Source organism: Aulonocara stuartgranti, assembly GCF_965226115.1.
Source record: "Aulonocara stuartgranti genome assembly, chromosome: 5".
Taxonomy (NCBI): domain Eukaryota; kingdom Metazoa; phylum Chordata; class Actinopteri; order Cichliformes; family Cichlidae; genus Aulonocara; species Aulonocara stuartgranti.
In genome coordinates this window covers 38,764,748-38,783,686 of record NC_138943.1, presented here as the reverse complement: position 1 = coordinate 38,783,686, position 18,939 = coordinate 38,764,748, and the positions used below count along the sequence as shown (strand labels likewise).

The 18,939-nt window shown below is 40.6% G+C and overlaps 1 protein-coding gene across 4 annotated transcripts; it reads right to left on the bottom strand.

Annotated features, from left to right (window-relative positions):
* Window positions 1-322: 322 nt before the first annotated feature.
* On the bottom strand, window positions 323-18,640 carry fezf2 (FEZ family zinc finger 2). Of its 4 annotated transcripts, none has more exons than XM_082532844.1 (5): window positions 18,063-18,640; window positions 3,520-4,774; window positions 3,157-3,291; window positions 2,942-3,074; window positions 323-1,256 (listed from the first exon to the last, which is right to left on the bottom strand). In XM_082532844.1, the coding sequence occupies exons 2-5, from the start codon at window positions 4,270-4,272 to the stop codon at window positions 1,006-1,008; spliced, it is 1,272 nt and encodes a 423-aa protein (XP_082388970.1). In that variant the 5' UTR covers window positions 4,273-4,774; window positions 18,063-18,640; the 3' UTR covers window positions 323-1,005. The 4 variants fall into 4 exon arrangements, with proteins under 4 accessions (XP_082388970.1, XP_082388968.1, XP_082388969.1 ...); XM_082532842.1 differs by lacking the exon at window positions 18,063-18,640 and having other exon boundaries at window positions 3,520-4,368; window positions 4,651-5,441; XM_082532843.1 differs by lacking the exon at window positions 18,063-18,640 and adding an exon at window positions 5,007-5,441 and having other exon boundaries at window positions 3,520-4,795.
* Between the last annotated feature and the right edge of the window lie 299 nt (window positions 18,641-18,939).

Here is an 18,939-nt window from a genome sequence, read left to right as displayed (position 1 = left end):
GCCCGAGTGCTCCATTATCTCCTGTTCTGATGAGCGGCTCCGGATGACGGCGTGGCCCCCACCCCCACCGCTCCTTCTCCCGAGGCTGTTTAGCTGCTTAATGTAATTCGCTTTCAAGAGCCTCGTGTTATATCTGATCATTTGTGCCATTAAGCCAGAGTCAAGTGTAAATGCAGTATTATTAAGATCGTGTCTGTCAGTAAATGTTGAATAAAAGTGGCCGCAGAGCATACAGTACCCGCGCTCCAAAATACCAGTACCGTCTGCGCTCGTGCACGCGTGCCTCCCAGTTTACATTTGCTGGAAAATGTAACAAATAGAATTAATGAAAGATAAGAAGCAAATGAGACTTTTTCGCTGTTTTTATTTTTTAGGTTGTGCCGTTTTTCCACTATATTTCCAAATGTCGTTTGTTTTAGTTACTTCGTCTTTGAATATCACACACTTTGGTTGTCTCGCGGCCTTCTCTGTTTTCATTTACGGGTTTTTTCTTGCGGGCACGTGTGTGTTGTCTAAATGTGATATTTGCACCTTACAAAGTGTTTCAGAATAAACTTTGATCATATAATTGTTTTATTTTCAAATACCTTCAAAATGCAAACATGGCTCAGACATTCAGTTTCAATATAATTTAACTTATTTATTCACAGGAACAGTTTTTCAATGAAATAAACAACATGGCGATGCATTCCCCAGATGATTCACGTTATTATTATTATGATTATTATTATCGTTATTTACAGTTCCATCGTGGAGACAGGGGGTTTCTCTTTCAGTCTGTGGAAATGCAGAAAGAAATTCTATGTGGACCCAAAACATCGCGACAGTGTTGGGCGGATGTTGTCTGTTTTTTGTTCGCTGCAGCATTCCTGCTGAGACACTGACGGGAGCCGATTACCTCATTTCTTTTCAAAGATTCGGGTCCAGTTTTTTGAACTCCCTCACTTCCTTGTCAGACCTTAAAAACTGCCCGCTAAAAAGTCATAGCAGGAAACGAGCAATGGCTCAGCTCTGCAGCTCTCTGGAGGCTTCTGAAGCCGCCGAGAAGCCATTGTCATGCAGCTTCCTGATGTGCTTCTTCAGGTCGAAGTTGCGGCAGAAGCCTTTGCCACAAGTGGCGCAGGTGAAGGGCTTCTTGTCGTTGTGTGTGTGCATGTGGAAGGTCAGGTTGTAGATCTGGTGGAAGGCCTTATTGCAGATGGAGCACTTGTACTGTTTCTCCCCGCTGTGCGTCAGCTTGTGGTTCTTGTAGTTTCCTGCGAAATAAGAGTATTAAAACACAATGTCATTTTTATCACAGTCTTTTCACTTTGTCTTCACAATTCTTCTGAGAAGGAGTTAAAAAAAGGATTCAAAGGGGGAAAGGTGTGACATTAGAATTTTTGCCACCCTTTTAACATCTGCTTATTTAACCCGTGGCCTTTTCGCAGCACGAAATCAAACGTTCATGTCTCGCTGATGTGTGAGTGTCAATAGAAACAACTCCAGGTCAAACGAAAAAAGTGCATCTGTGTGAAAACCAGTCGTCTGACCATAACCAGCTTTCCTTCCTCTAGTATAAAACGGCCTAAAACCAGTATTAGAAAATAGAAAAAGGGGATAAAAATGCACTCAATACCTCAGAAATATTGTAGATTTCACGGCTTCTAATATCAGAGAGCAGATGCGCTGATGAGCCCGTCAGAGCTGAGGAGAGTCAGCTTCAGGGGAACTTGGGTTAATTTAAAAAAAAATCCGCCTGGTCTGAGTTAATCGTTTTTACCCTGAAATTACACAGCTAAACATTTCACTCCAATCTGGCCAAAGAAAATAATTTAATCAGGAGAATCTGAAAAATAAAACCGCTTGAAAAAATTTGAATATAAATTTTTCTGCGAAACATCTACACATTTAAAAAAAAAAAAAAAAAGCAGAGAGGGAACGCGTTTTACAACTGCGATTTTTCTTTTTCCACCAGCAGTTCAGCTGGAGCCTCCTCCACCCCACAGCCTTCATTAATCGGCTTTTTGTGTGCCGAAGTCAAAAAGTTGTCAAACTTTGTCAAAATCAAGCGCAGCCGCAACTAAAGGAGGCCGGTTTCCAACTTTGCCGGGGTCTGACTAATGACCCGGGGAAAATGCGACAGTCTCGAAGGTAGAATTAGTCCGTGTAAAGTGACAAGTCTCATTTCCACCCACCGATTCGTGCTCATCGGTGAGCCCACAGTTATTTCCCCTTTGACTACTTCAAATATAAGCTTTTTCTGCTTTTACCGCAGACGTTATTTATTTCGGCAGCGCAGATGCCAAATGTTGAGGATGAGCGCCGATGTCGCCACACTAACTCCAGCGAGTCTGCATAAAGAGCTCTGCTCGGCTGCGAACTTCCGCAATATTGAGCGGGCAGAATAATCGGAATCTTCGTGCATAATGCTATAAAATTATTAGTGCATTTATGCTCCAAATCTCAAGTCCAGCTTAACAAAAACAATAAAATAAAATAAAATGGCATTTTTTCGTATTTATATTTTTCGTCAGTAGTCAAGTTGAGAACCCACAATTTCGTTGTATATGACAATAAATGATTATTTTATTCGATTCTAAACAATGTGCGCGAGATGTTAAACAGCATCCAGCACAATTAAAGCACAGAGTCCATCAGCCAGTGTAGCAATTATTTCAATCACGTCTCCTCTTAGTGAGGAAGTTCTCCACCGAGTTGTGGATTTCTAAAAGCTGACTGCTCAACCCAGCAAAAATAATGACTAGGCTGCACGGCAGCAGATTTCATGAAATAAATTCGTGGAATAATAACACGAGCTGAAGAGAAAGCTTTTTGTTCGTTTGCACATGAACACTGAATCACCGCAGTGTTGAAAATAGGAAACATCACATCAGGATACAATTTCCAGTCAGTAATATAATACAGCTGATTAAAGAGGACTCCAGCGCCCAGTATTTACCTTTCTGGTGGAAGCCTTTCCCGCAGAACTCGCACACAAATGGTTTATACCCTGCGTGGATCCGGACGTGAGTGTTGAGCGTCGAACTTCTGTTGAACGCTTTTCCACACTGGTTGCATTTGTGAGGCTTTTCCTTACAGGTCAAAATGAGAGAAAATAATTCAAACAAAGTCAAGTCAAAAAGCTGGAAAGGTCACAGTGAAACAGTGTCTCACCTGCGTGTGGATGATCTTGTGTCTGCACAGCGTGCTGGCCTGCCGGAATCCTTTACCGCACACCTTACATACGAAGGGCCGGGCCCCCGTGTGCACCGGCATGTGTCTGGTAAGATTGTAATGCGCATTAAAAACCTGCAGACGACACAAAGGCATACAAAATATGAGTAAACATTATTCTAAAAAGACAAAAGACCTGCATTTTTAAAACAAGCGTCAGAAAAAGGAAGAAAAAAAACTAACATCGGCCTCAAAAGTTCATTATTGAGTTTATATAGGTGTGTAGATGCTGGCGCATTTGTTCATGTTTTATATAAAATATAGAATATAATAACAATGTACAAAAATGCATTAAAACCGTACCTTTCCACACACTTCGCAGGTGAAATTTTTGGGTTTTCCGTCCGCACTGCCACTGCCGCTGAGTTTGCTGTGTGTCTTTATGCCGCTTTTCTCAGCTGTCAGGCCGTGGCTCTCTTTCACTATCTGGTCCAGCTGCCCTGGCAGATGTTCCTTGTGTGGGTATTGAGGTGTGGGCAGCTTGTCGGTGCCCACACCGGTCAGTTTGGCATTCTCCAGCAGCAAAAGTCTGTGGTGCGCCGAGAGAGAGGCCTGGGCCTGCGGGCTGGAGAGCCAGTGGCCGGCCAGCAGCTCCGACTGCTGGTACGCAGAGTCCAGGTAATTGAAATAGTAGAGTGAGCCACTGCTGGGCACGGCCTGGTTCAGGACCTGAGGTTTTACCACCCTGCTCCCTGACGTCAGCAGCTGCTGCTTCAGGCTCGGATCCCCTTTGCCGCACAACCCGCAGTTTCCTTTGCACGGAGCAGCTGGCGAGCCGCACAAAGTTCCCCTAAAACTGGCTCTCCACAGCTCCGAATAGCTCATCAGCGCCTTGGCTTGGAGGTCGTAGCTGAAGGGCTGTAGCGGGATCATGCAGGGGATTGGGGAGCAGAGCCCTAGCAGTTTTTTCCCCTCTGAACGTTCCTCCGCGTTCCCTTTCGGCTCCGAGCTCTTGGACATGATCCAGTCGATGGAGAAAGCCAGCGTTTTGGGAGCCGCGGACGGCGCAGTCCTCCCGCAGGACACCACCGTGTCTAAAGAGGCTGAACTTGCCATTTTGTTGCCGCTGTAGTAGTTTCGCTTTGCAGCCGAACAGAACTTGGTGTGAGCAACTCCGTGTATAGTCCAGCTGCCCCGCGTCTTTTCACTCCCCTGAGCTCCCAGCAGAAAAGACAGGCGGACACATCAGTTTAATAAGCACCTTGCTGTCACAGTGTCACGCATTTGCATTCAAATGGCCCCCGCCTCGCAACAATAGCATCCAGGGGTGATGGATTAATGCTCATTAACTAGCACACACAAAATTAACAGACATTACAGGGCTCGTTAAGGAGAAGAAGAAGAGGAGGAGGAGGAAACAGAGGGCAAGAAATGTTGTAGCCGGAGCTCCTGGACACCGAGTTAAGCCAAAGTTACGTCTGTGTTGTACTTTACCTTCTTATTGTTCAGATGGGAGTGGAGAAACCAGCCGACTGCTCTCTGTCAGACCTTGGCAGCGCCCGCCCCTCATCAGTGCAAATCACTGTCTCTTGACATAATCGGGCACCCAAGCACCTAACTGGGTGACAGGGAGACAAATCTATAGAGGGGATGGCACGTAAATATGAAACCATTCCATCAGTAAAACTGCTGCACAATTGTGTTTTCATCATTAATCGCGCTTTGGAGGAGCTGAGTGAGTCTCCTGCTTTCATTTGGTTAACAACACAGTAATCTTTTTTTTTCTCGGAGAGAGCTGCTAATCCTCGGAGATGGGATCCGTCTTTTTCCTTGCCGGCTTATAAACTTACTATTTGTATAAATTCGAGGACGTCCAATTTCCACCTGTTTAAGAGCACAGACTCCCTTTGGATCCTATTAAACGTTGTTCCTCCTTCCCCCTATTCAAAAGAAGCAATTTTCCAGAGCGATTCAGGGCTCAGCGCTGCGTGGGGGGGTGGTGGGGAGAACACAAGCTCTTTTACTTTTAGCTACTAAAGCACTGCGTGAACTGGTTTTGTGTTTTTTTCTTCCTGAAATAGAGGGACGGATTAAAGACGGAGAGAGGAAAAAGAAAAGACTTAGCTTGGTCAGGGGTATACACGGACAAATGAAAAGAGAGGCCTTTTCTCTAAAGAGGCGTACAAGAAGTTTGCTGGAATCCACGGTGTTGTGTGGGAGTTACAATGGGCAGCAGAGTCTCATCTATCCGCTACAAGGGCTGTGTTGAATTTATGTGTTTGCAGGCCAATTTACCTGAGGGACTCCCAACAACTGAGTGGGAGAGAGGGGAGTTCATAAAACATGCGGAGGATCAAAAGAGTGTGCAATATGGGCGAAATGAATAGTCTTTTATTTATCACAGCGTTTGCTCAGTGCGCATGATGACGATGCTATAATGTATTTATTTAACTTGGCAGAACCTTTAAACTTACACAAGAAGAAGAAAGTGAAACGTTTAAGATAATAATGTTATTTCCGAGCCTAAAATGTGACATGATTGTCATATGAATGGGAAATCACCGGTAACACTTAATACCCTCAAGGTATTTAGAAAAGTAGTATAATTTGTATATAACTTCTTCGAAAAGTTACAACACACCTTTTGGTAACTGGCGTGCGTCTTTGAGAGCGCCAAAAAAACCTATTTAGGCTAGAATTTATTCTGCATTTATTCTGTGCAACACGTACAAATATATTTACTCTATAATGTAATTTTCTGTCACTTGGTATTCTTGTTCTAGTCTCCTGACATTTGAGTCAAAAAGTAGTTTTAGGTAATGAAGTCGCATCACGAAGCGCTGTTCAGGAACTTTAAACACATGGGTGTGATATATCGAAATTCCATGTTTTTATGGTGACATCCTCAGGCAGCATACAGCCTCTGGTAACTATAATAACAGTGCAAATTCTAAAGTAATACTTAACTAATGTTAGCAAATTTCCATTGCTTATTATTAACAAACCAGTGCCACTTTTTTCAAGCATGAACTGATACTCGATCATTTTAGCTTCATTTCAGACGCTTTCATTCTCATAAAAACAGAAAGCTATTTTTATTCATCAAACTGACATCGACTCATTACAGCATCATCAAATCTTGCATCTCTAAATGAAGCACAACTTATAGGATTTGTCCTCTGTTTGTAAGTGTGAGCAGGCCTTCATTTAAAGAATTGTAAAAACTGATCCGGACACTTAAATCAAGACTTTTACACTGGACGATACAGTTAATTTTGAATTAAGAGAGCATTTATGTTGTACAGAAAAATTCTGTATCATTAGGTTGAAATGTATTTTGGATTTGCCATCTTCTAAAGAATCTGCTGTTTTGTGTTTTCACTGAGGCCTTTAAACCTTCAAACAGAGTCACAACATCAATACGCACATATTTTTATTATTGTCGGGTCTGTACGAATATGAAGCACCTTGAGGCAATTGTTGTTGTGATATAAATAACATTTAACAGAATTTGTTTTATGTTAATGGCTTCCATAAGATATTAGTGGCTGATGTTGACCACTTTTTATAACCCATTATAGAAAGTCTGAATGCCAAAAACCCACGTGCTTATTGCAAAACATATCTATCGCTATCGCTATACTGAAATATGTGCGATAAAATGTTGCACTAAGTTTTTATCTGAAATGTGTCTCTATTTTGTGTTGTAAAGCTCTTTAGAACACTAAATACTCAGGGAGGGCTGCTTTATTTTGTAGTAGTTGTTTAATGAAAGTTTTATAAAAGACAATGATAAAAATGTAATTTAGCTCATTAAATTTAGGTTTTGTGTTTTGTGTATTTCTTTTTAATCAATGATAATTAAGGTTGATGATAAATGATAATTGGGTGTAGAAGATAATAATTTACCTCAGTCACCACACACTTCATGCTATATTTACCCCAGGACATTCAATTCAATTCAGTTTTATTTATATAGTGCAAAGTCCCAACCTCAAGGAACTTAATGCTGTAAGGCATATGGTAGGGATTCTTTTTAAGGTTGTTAACAGGGAAGCTATTGTTAGGATAGGAACATTTGTATTATTCTGTTTAATTTTACAAGTCCACCTCACATGGAAGGATTATTGCTTGTTGTTTCTATGCTACTCATAAGGTAGAATACTCTAAACTGAGGTATTATTTCTGGTTCACTGATACACTGATCCTATTGCTGTAACCAGCCTCACCCGTTCACTTCTAACCACAGTTAGCTCAGGCATTGATTTAAGGGACTCTTGCTTCTTGCCGGAAGGTATGCAAGGGCTGGATGTGGCAAAGCTTAGCATCACAGTGTTGGGATTTATAACTGTTTTTCCTGTCTTCATCCCTCCACAATTCCTGGGGTAATTGTAACCATCTACATTTATGCACATTATTTTTCAATGTAAATGCAGACATACACATTTGCAGGACCATAAATCATGCTGCACAAATTCTTCAGTGACTGATTGATCGATTTCAGTACAATTATATGCACATGAATTTCTTTACTAGTACGCTGACTTGCAGTGTTGAAGTAACACAAGTGCTGACATTTTCAGTGTATATTCTGTCATAATTGATCTTTAAAAAAGTTCAGGAATAAACATATAATTATTAGTTATTAACATCAGACTTGCTTCAACAGTGTGTCTTTTATCCTGTCTTCCATCATTCACCCCCAACCGGCCACAGCAGATGGCCCCGCCCCTCCCTGAGCCTGGTTCAGCTGGAGGTTTCTTCCTGTTAAAAGGGAGTTTTTCCTTCCCACTGTCACCAAGTGCTTGCTCATAGGGGGTCTTTTCTGTACTATTCTAGGGTCTCTACCTTACAGTATAAAGCCTCCTTGAAGCAACTGTTGTTATGTTTTGTGCTATATTAATAAAACTGAATTGAATTAATCATTGTGATTGTGTAATTATGACATTAATGTAAACAAATAACTACAAAATAAAGGTCAGTTTTCAACACACAGTGTAACATTATATGTAGATGGTATATTAGTAAACACTTATCGCATTGCCAGATACCAGTGCAGCATTCAGTACTGTCAACTCATATTTTGTTACAGAGATCAGAACGGAATCTGGATGGACGGATGTATGGATAGATTAGAACATGTCCGTCCATCCGTCCGTCTTCTTCCACTTATCTGGGGCTGAGTCGCAAGGGTAGGAGCCTAAGCAAAGTAGTCCAGACCTCCCTCTCCCTGGTCTCCCCCAGCTTGTCAGGGGGAACATCAAGGTGTTCCCAGGCCAGCCGAAAGACAGAATCTCTCCAGCATGTCTTGGGTCGGCCTTGAGCCTCCTCCCAGTAGGACATGTCCAGAACACCAGGAGGCACCCAGACACTTCGCTTTTACACCTAGCTGTCTCTTTACCACGACGGACTGGTACAGTGTCCGCATCACTGCAGATGCAGCACCAATCTGTCTGTCGATCTCCCGCTCCCTTCTCCCATCACTTGTGAACAAGACCCAGAGATACTTAAACCCCTCCACTTGGGTCAGGAACTTGTCCGGGCTGAGGACCACAGCCTCAGACTTGGAGATGTTGATTCTCATTCCTACTGCTTCACAATGCAAACTGTTCCACTGCAAGCTGGAGACCATCTCCTTATGAAGCCAACAGAACCTCATCATTTGCAAAAAGCAGAGATGAAATTCTGAGACCACCGAAGTGAAAGGAGAATCTGTGATAAAGGGCAGCCTTGGCAGAGTCCATCAGAGTCCCATTTATTGCCAGCTATGTGGACCAAGCTCTTGCATCGGTTGTACAAGGATCAAACGGCCCATAGCAATGGGCCTTACACTCCATACTCCCGAAGAACCTCCTACAGGACACGGCAAAGGACACGGTCGAATGACTTCTCCAAGTCCACAAAACACATGTAGACTGATTGTTCAAACTCCAAATGCACCCTCAAGTATCCTTGAGAGGATAAAGAGCTGGTCCAGTGTTCCACGGCTAGGAAAAAGACCCCACATTGTTCACCCTGTACCGAGATTGGACTAACGGATGGACTCTCCATTCCAGCATCCTGACATAGACTTTCCCAAGGAGGTTGAGGAGTGTGAGCCCCTCTAGTTGGAACACACCCTCCGGTTCCCCTTCTTAAAGATGGGAACCACCAATCCAAGGTACCGCCCCCGATCTGTCACCTGAGCTGTGACAACCAAGACAGTCCTACAACATTCAGAGCCTTCAAGAACTCAGGGAGGACCTCATCCACCCAGGGGCTCTGCCACCATAACACTCCACAGAATAGCTGCCTCAGTGACCTCTCCCCCAGAGATAGGTGATTGGCCCCCCTCGTCCCCAGACTCTGCTTCCTCCTTGGAAGATGCGGGATTAAGGAGGTCCTTGAAGTATTCCTTTCTGCCGCCCGACAATGTTCTCAGTCGAAGTCACAATACAGGTAGAGCACCGCTTTGTACCTGGCTTGGGATTCCTAGAATATTTAAAGTTATAACAGGGAGTCATGTACTTTTGACTTGAGGCTTTCTTTTGCTGAGGACCCACAGCATCCAGAGTCATATGCATGATTAATATCTGTGATAGTAGAATTTAGGTGCCAGCTCTGCACTGTGTTGGCACATGGCGTTGAAGAAGATAACTGTAGAGGACTTGTATCATTTAATTTAGTTACAGAACTTTCACAAAGACTTTTACTGTATGGAAACATATTCCCCACTGCTGTATAATCCATTGTTGCAAATTTAAATGTTGCTTAAAAGTTACCAGACAAAAGGTTTTCAGGGAATATTATAAAATTTTTAGTTACTATGCCAGACCTAAGAACAAGATCAGAGTGAGATTAAAGTGGTGGGTGGACTCTTTGGAGCGATGCCAGTTGAGGCTTTCCACCATCTCTGGTAGTTAAATAATGATAAAAACAAGATTTTAGTTTTATAATTTCAGGTACTTACCCCTACACTTAATAATTATGAAAAATATTAAAGACATTTTTATTTAGTTGTCTTTTGATTATAATTTATGTTTCAAATTACATTCATTTTATTTTATTCATAGACAGAAATATTGTTTCCATTAAAATATGACTTAAAACATATTCTGTACTGTTAAATATATTTTTACCATTTTAGTCTACTTGATTATAGAAAGCAATATAATTTATAAAAACTATGTAAATGTTACTTAAATCACACAGCATACAATGTGCCATAGAGCTGTTTATTTTGACATTTCACAGTTATAGCAGGCAACCCCCCCCCAACCACCAATTACTGTTGTCATTCCAATCTGCCCCCCCCCCAAAAAAAACAAAAAAATAAAAAATAAAAACAAACAAAACAAAAAAACAAAACGAAACGAAACGAAACAAAACAAAACAAAACAGGGGAGCATTCAAATCCAGCACTCTGTACAAAGGAACTTTCAGTGTCATATTGTCAGATTTAAGAGGAAAATGTTCTAACATGCCCTTTATGAGATAATGAAACCTTAGTTACACACCAGGTGCCTTAGTTAACATACTCAAATATGTTTTAGAATGACAACTTCCCAAAACGAATAATAGATGAAATGAAGTTAGTTTGTCTAGATGTGTGAAAGGGTACAGGCATGTTAACATCACTAGTAAAAAATAGTTTTTAGTGTTTGAAAATTCTGAAAATCTCTTTGCTTGGGCAGTGGGACTTCATTTAAAGGCAAGCCTCTGTGTGTGAGAAAAGGGTTCAGTGAACCCAGTATTCTTGCTGGAAATCAGTCATTTGCATGGAGAACTGAGTAGGTGGAATTGAACAGAAATGGCACTAAACTAGAGCAACCATAGAAACCACCCAGTGATCACTGCAGCTGTCCTCCATTTAATTTAAAAGATAGAATGAGAATTCTTTGTTGTTGTTTTTTTGTTTTACTTATTTAGAAAGCTTGACACCCCCCCCAATATACCATTTGAGTTATTGGGAAATTAATATCACTACTCTATAAATGCATTCCTCTATTGGGTAACCTGCATTTTAAAGCATACAATTTTAAACAGTGTCACTGAATTAAAATCATGGCAAGTAGTTCCTCACATTTCTTAGACTGCAGTTAAGTTTCACATCTCATCTCAGTGCTTTGGTGCTCTGAAAAGAATAATTTTATTTCAACACTAAAGCATCTTTTGTGCACTTAGCGGTCAAATAAAAACAAGAGACTATGTGTCTAAGGAACCATGTTTTTGAGCACAAAGAGTGACAACCATATAAGGAAAGCTGGAATTTGCATGTGCTTGAGATACACAGCCTTTGCATGCTGGAAAGAGATCTAGTGGCAATGGAGAAGAGAACACAGTATAACAATATCTTTGTTCACAGGTGTCAGCGTGACAGTAATAAAAGGTTCTGTTTCAAATGGTTCGATTGTGCCTTCGTCCTCAACCTCATCTGTTGAAATGAATGTGAAGAATTGGTCATCTGTGCAGCTGCTAAAAGTTCCTCTGCATTGTTGGGGATTCCGTCTGGCAAACAATAAACTGTCTAAACCAGGGGCCAGCAACCTTTAAGACCCAGTTTCCACGGAAAAGAAAACAGTGGGAGCCGCAAATACTTTTGGACATCTAAAATGAACATAACACTGTATATATTGTTTTTTACCTTTATGCTTTGTATAAACAACTATAAAGTGTTGCTTATTAAATCCATGAAGTGCTACAAAGAAAATGAAATTTTATTTAAGTAATGAACACATTTTGAAATCTTAAAAAATTACAAAAAAGAAAGACATCCAGTTGAAGGTCTCTTTTAAATGAATTAAAAAGCTTAACTTAAATTCTCCATGTAGCAAACAAAAACTGAGCCGTCATCCTTATTGGCCTGCAGTACCTCTGCAGAAGAGGTGGACGCACCTGAGTGTCATCCGCAATCACGCCTCTCCACCTTAAAGTCTGTGCCCTCTCTGCTGTTGTGTTATGTGTCAGGCTCTGTGCTGGAAAGCTGAAGCCAGCTGCTTGCGTACAGCAACCGTGTGTGAAAAGTGGTCAATAAAGAGAAGCTGAAAACCATGTTCATGCAAACACCGTCGGGTCTGCCGTGATATGTTTACAATAGGACTTTTGCTCCTGAAACTCTGCACACAGCGTCTGCAGACCGGGGCTGTACGAAGTCACTTTCATCTTTACGCAGGACTGTAAGCTGTCGTCTGTGAGGCGTGAGCGGTGTTTGTTTTTAACATAGTTCATGGTGGGAAATAGCTGCTCAAATACGTATGTGGATCCAAAGATCGACAATCCACAAATTAGGCATACTGGTAGGCCGCTCTCGTCAGAAGTAAACGCAAATAAATCTGCCCAGGGATCATTAAATGTTCTATTTTCTTCAGATATTTTTCTTTTTTTACATTTCTCCATACTTGGCCTACCTGTGGTTGCTGTCTCAATAAAAGCACGGTGTTTCGGCAGCTATACCAGCTTCCGTGAGTGTGGCTCTTATTTTGAGTGACGAAAAATAATAAAATATCTTTTTATTTTTATATTTCAAGATCATGATAATCTTCCAATTTAGAAGTACAAGTTAAAAAAGAACTAACACAAATAAAATACACTTCAGCTAAATACTTTTACAATTTATTTTCTCAAACCACGGAGCCGCAGTGTAAAGCCTAAAGAGCCGCAGGTTCCCGACCCCTGGTCTAAACAAACAATGATTTGCAGTATTTCTGCAAAGTCAGGCAAGCCATCAGTAGAGCCATATACCAGGAGCATGCTGAAACTGTAACTGATGCCCTGAAATCCAGCCTTGTTTGTCAGTTGAACTATGTTACTCTTCAGGAAATTTCTGTGATAGAAATGCTTGTTCGTTTTAATTTACAACCTCTCGTGGTACTCTTGACATCTTCAATGAAGAGATAGCAGCAGCAGCAGCAGCAGCAGCAGGTTTTTTGAAATTTAAACCATGGAGAGTCTATGCATTCATACACTTGTGGGTTTTTTTTCCAAAGACATTAAAATGTTATGGAAGCAGCTAGTCTGTCTTACCATCTTCTTAAAGAAATGGTGCTTAGCTTCAAACCTCATTGCCCATAAAGACACAAGTGGACCAAATTCTTCGGTGAGCAGACAATAATGCTCCTCAAAATAAACAAAAAAAAAATGTTTTGGAATCAACCTCCCTTCTGGAAAAACACTGGTAAATCTATGTGTGTGCTCAGCAATCAGACGGCCTAAGTGACCAATGCTCTCATCTGTGTGGGTAGGTGAGACAACTGTAACAACATCTCAGCAACAGCGGAAAGGCTAGCAGTATAGTTTATTTATCCTGTCTTTTATGGGAAATGTTTGATGATTCTGTTTAGAGAGAAAGACTTTCTGTTTCAAGATCTAAACTCAGCATCTAAACACAGGTACAGTCTCCTTAAGTAAATCATGTAGTACATCAGGTGGGTATCCTGTTGTGACATGAAATGACTCAGCCTTTGAGTAATTGTGCAATACCTTTTAACTCTGTGGCTCTGGGCATGACTAGCCAATGCTGCTACAGTATTGAGCAGGTGTTGCTGTCTTGTTCTGGCGGGGAATGCTCCTCAGAACAACGAGCTAAAATATTAAGCCATATTTTTATTTCATTATGTACTGAAAAAAAGAACCAGACTATAAACACATACTTCCATTTCTTTTTGCTTCACTAAGATTAGTGCGCCCCAGGGCAGCTGTGGCTACAATGTAGCTTGCCATCGCCAGTGTGTGAATGTGTATGTGAATGGGTGAATGACTGAATGTAGTGTGAAGCGCTTTGGGGTCCTTAGGGACTAGAAAAGCGCTATACAAATGCAGGCCATTTACCATTTCAGCTCTGGAGTGGGATCACTTTTTCTTACATTATATTATATTACACTCCACTGGCAACCACATCCATGTCAAACAGCAGTGTGAGGCAAGTGGGAGGCAATACACAGCACTGAGGGAGATCACAACAACAAACAGAGGGGAGATGACACATAAACACACACGAGGGCAAATTAAGCAACGATCCACAGGTGGGAACACAGCTGAACGTAATCTAACAAAACTGAACACGCTGCACACAAGTATAGAGGTATAACAGGAAGTATGCGAAACACAGACTGAGACGCAGACTGACTAAATACAGACAACAGGGAGCAAGAGAAACACACAGAGACATGACTGGGGGACAGGCGAATAAACATGGAGAGAGAGACAAGACTCAACCTCAGACTGTTAAATCAACCAAAACCAAAAACACTGGGTACAAAACCCAGGACCGTGACCATCCTGGGTCTGACCTGATACCCCACCTCTCAGCTATAGTCAATAGACTACAAGCTTTCCATGCCAGCCAACTGTTACCTAGTAGGGTTGACAAACTGATGATGACTGATGGCAAGCAGAGAAATGAAAATGATGGTCAAAAAGCGATGCAATCCTGGCTCCAAACGGGAAGAATCAGAATGAGAAGCACAGTGAATATTTTGACCAGCACAGCAGAAACTGAAGCCAACTAAAGCGAACTCAGCACAAGTGCTAGCAGCGACTTTAGCAGTAGCAGTGAAACTTCTATGGCACATGACAGCAGCAAACAATGCAAAACAATGAGTTACATCAACTTTGGGTTCCTTTGGAGGGGGAGCGAGGATGAGCCCAGGTTGCAGTGTGTAATATGTGTTGATGTTCTCAGTAATCACTGTATGAAACAATCACATGTCAGACAGTACCTTCCAACCAAGCACACAGTGCTGAGAGACAAACCAGTTGACTTTTTTCTGAGACAATGAAAGGAACTAAAGGAGTCGATGCCAGCAATTTAGTTTTGTGCTACACCCATAGTCAAAGCACAAGAAGCTTCATAACCCCACATCATATGATTGTTGGGTTTTTCTCTGTATGTATTATTGTACGATCTACTGTACAATATGAAGCGCCTTGAGGCGACTGCTGTTGTGATTTGGTGCTATATAAACAAAACTGAATTGAATTGTGTCGGCAAACAGCTATCTACTATTAGACAAACAGTTAACATGCATCATGACAAAGCTGACCTTCCAAAAACACAGTGTCTGCATTTCGTTGCCTTGTACTTGACATGTGCAATGACAATGAAGTTGAATTGATTCTATTCTATTCTAAATTGTGGTGAATAGGAGCCATGGCAGATGATGTTAAAAACACATCGATCGAGTGCATTAAAAGTAGTTGCTATTTTTCGCTTCAGCTCGATGAGATACAGATGTTTCAAATATTGCCAGTTTGCTTTTTTGCATTAGATATAAACATCAACAAAGTAGGACAAAGCAAGATTTAGTTGTCTTTCATGTTGACAACCTGCATTATCCCAGGCCTTTTGACATACAATTGTCATATGAAGTGAATGACAACGCTCTCTTTGTGGTCCCATATTGCTTTCTCTGGTGAGCATCATAGTACCGTATGCTACTGTCATTTGTAAGAGTTTGTTACGTTAAATTACACTGAAATGAGATGCATAATAAATGCTGTTACTGTAACCTGTATGTTTGTAGTTATTTTCATAATATAGGATAGATCACAGCCATTTGTCTGTGAAGGTTCTCAGTCATCCAGGTCATCGTAGTCAAAGGAGCTTGCAAAGAAAAGCGTCTGGACTTCTTTAAGTTGCTTGAAGACGTTTCACCTCTCAACCGAGAAGCTTCTTCAGTTCATATTACTCTAAACAGTGTGAATAACCCGCAGTGTTAAATATTTTTGCACATTTTGTTGTTATTTTTGACACTAAACTGAGTAGAATTAACACTAAAAAGTTAACACTGGCCATAGAGTAAATTTTACTCTAATTTTGAGTGGGACCAAGTGTTATCTGAAACAGAGTTAAAATCAACTCTCTAAGTGTAAAATTGACACTCTGTTTTTTACTGTGTACTCCAGCTTCCTTCTACCGTCCGAAGACATGCAGCTTGTGGGGATAGGTTAATTGATTAATCCAAATTGCCCATAGGTGTGAATGAAGGAGTGAATGTGAGCGCGAATGGTTGTCTGTCCCTGTGTGTTGGCCCTGCGACAGACTGGCGACCTGTCCAGGATGTACCCCGCCTCTCGCCCTATGACAGCTGGGATAGGCTCCAGCGCCCCCCGCGAACCTGGAAAGGATAAGCGGAAGTGAATGGATGGATGGATGAATGGACTCTTTTAATTTCATTTACACAAATGTTTCAAAGTACCAATAACCACTACAGTACAAAGTTAAATGAATGCAAATGAAAATTTAAAATACCAAATACTCCAGAATTGTGGTGCAGATTTTAATGATTTCCTCTATTAGTATTTTGCTGTGTCACAGTCACTGTGAGCCTCAAATACGTTTTACGGCTGCATGCAGATTTTCAAAAATAGTGTTGCTTAAAAATGACAGTAAAAGCTACACTGTAAGAAATGTACGTAAAAATTACCCTAAATAACTGTAAAATTGCAACGATAAATTACCATTAAATCAAAGAGAGTAAATGATTGTAATATCTATATAAAATTTCTCTATATTGACAAATGGTGATTTTATTTTAACCCTGCAAATATGTTGAAAATATATTAATTTACAGTAATATGGCACAGTTTCTTCGAAAACAACAGGAAAAATCGGTAACATTATCTACAATTAGTCACCCTTCAATTTACATAATAATTATGTATGAATGACAATCTTTGCTGCTTTTTTCATTTGAATTTACAGTTTACAACTGTATGTTAATTACTCAAAACCGTGCTTTTAATTGGTTTGGGTAAAACATTGTTAGAATTATGGTGAAAATTACGGTGAATTTTTTTTTATATTAAAGAGTTCAGACTGTTTGATAAAACAGTATATCTTAACAGTAAATATGAGCAATTACCAAAAAATAAGTTCTACAGTCTCACCAAGTAAGATGGCTATTTACAATGAAAAAAATATTTTGTGGCAAAAGGCCATTTTCTATTGTAGAACCAATTACCCTATAAATAACACCGTCTGTGTGCTTTTACAGTGTTTTTTAATCCTTTAATGCACATCATGAGTCACAAGTGATTGTGTTTTAATCTTCCTTATCATTGCAAAAAAATTACATTCAAATTTAGAATCTCAGGGATTCATCAGTTAACTTGGTTTGATCATTAAACATAATTTTCTTATTAGTTAATTGCTTACTCCTCTCCTCGAACTTCCACCATTCATGTCTATCCATTTATGACCACTGTGTACCCATCTTCTGATGACTACTTCCAGAAGGATGATGCACCATAATCACGAAACTGTGATCATGTTAAACTGGGTTCTCAAACATCACAATGACTTCACTGAACTGCACCAACCACCACATTCACCAGATCCCAAACCAAGGGCACCTTTGGGATGTGGTGGAACAGGAGATTTAAATCATGGCTGTACCACTGTTCAATCTGTTTGAGTGTGATACCACCTGCTGAAATTAAAATTAATTGATAAAAATGAAATACCAAAAAAATAATGAAATGATGTTAATAAAATAATTGGTGTACCTTGCAAGGTCAAGAGCAGTCAAAGAATGTATTATAAAAGCTGTAACAATCAGTTTCTTTAAAAATTCTCATTTATATGCACGTTTTGGAGACATTGCATCACGTGTCTAAACCGTTACCTCTATATTAAAAGAAAAAAAAAAACTTAGCCAAGGAGGATACTATCCGATTATTGAGTGATGGCGTGACGAATCCTACTTCCGGGGCTAAAGTAGTCTGCATTTAATATGGCTTTTGTGTTGTTAACATTAATGCTTTGTGTTTTCTTCTATTTAATCTCAAAAAGCTCCTAAAAAAAAGTTAGTGATCACCGTTGACCTCCCTCGGCTTTTATTACCGCTAATCATTTATTTAAGCTCAGTTTTTAAAACCTTAGGCTGTAACTACAGCCCAGCCCATGCAGCAGTATATGAATGACTAACCTCGTATTGTGGATGGATTATCTCAGTTGTTCTCCTGGCTGAAGTTTGGTCCTTTTACAGCATCCTGCCATGCGATTACATTTGTTCCTGACCACCGAGAACACTCATGTTAACTTTTATCGAGTGGAAAAAAAGTTAGCTTGTTTATATTATGCTAACATAGCTGTGTCGCTAGCGGTCACGTAGCACATCATTATATACCAGCTAGCCCAACTTCAGTAACCCTACAAACGTCACTGCTGTTTAGTTTTCTGTCTTCATTTATGTTGGAAGTGATAACAGAGCTGTACGTTTTAATTTGTTTCCAAAACCCCGCAGTCAGGACATGCTATATTGTATTTAGATAGAAGCTAGCGAGCTAACTTCCTGCTAACTTCTAACTCCGTTAAATGTCATAAATTCCGTTTTCATGGATGCCTGGATGTTAAACTCAATTGTTACACCTGGTAGAGCAGAACGCTGATCATTTTATTAAAGATGAAAGACTTTAGACAGTTTTTCAACTCTCAGTAATGCCATAGTGATCGTTTGATATATGGACCTGCAGCGGAGTTTAGACCCAGACATGGCTTGTGACGTCAGACTGAACAATCGGATTATTGTCACAGAGAGATAGCTGTCTGACTGTGAGGTACTGCAACAGCAGAGGGCACCCATACTCCTTGGCGGCGTGTAGTCCGCCAAACCAACGAAGAAGAAAGCGCCACTTCTAACGTCCAGACTGACTCAGCTCAACAAGGGAGTGCCAGCAGCACCCTGCACTGAACCAACAACCTTCAATTTCAATGCAAGTATTAGACATGAAATGGGGCTGTGTGATATGACCAAAATCTCATATCCCGATATAAGAATTCTATCATCCCAATAACGATACAAA

Bases quoted from the DNA above. Each gene is read 5' to 3' on its own strand.
- fezf2 (XM_082532844.1), bottom strand. From the start codon at position 4,272: ATGGCAAGTTCAGCCTCTTTAGACACGGTGGTGTCCTGCGGGAGGACT. The intron at 3,075-3,156 runs GTGAGACACTGT...TTGACCTGTAAG, and splicing joins ACAAGATCATCCACACGCAG to GAAAAGCCTCACAAATGCAA. The intron at 1,257-2,941 runs GTAAATACTGGG...CTTATTTCGCAG, and splicing joins GAAAGGCTTCCACCAGAAAG to GAAACTACAAGAACCACAAG.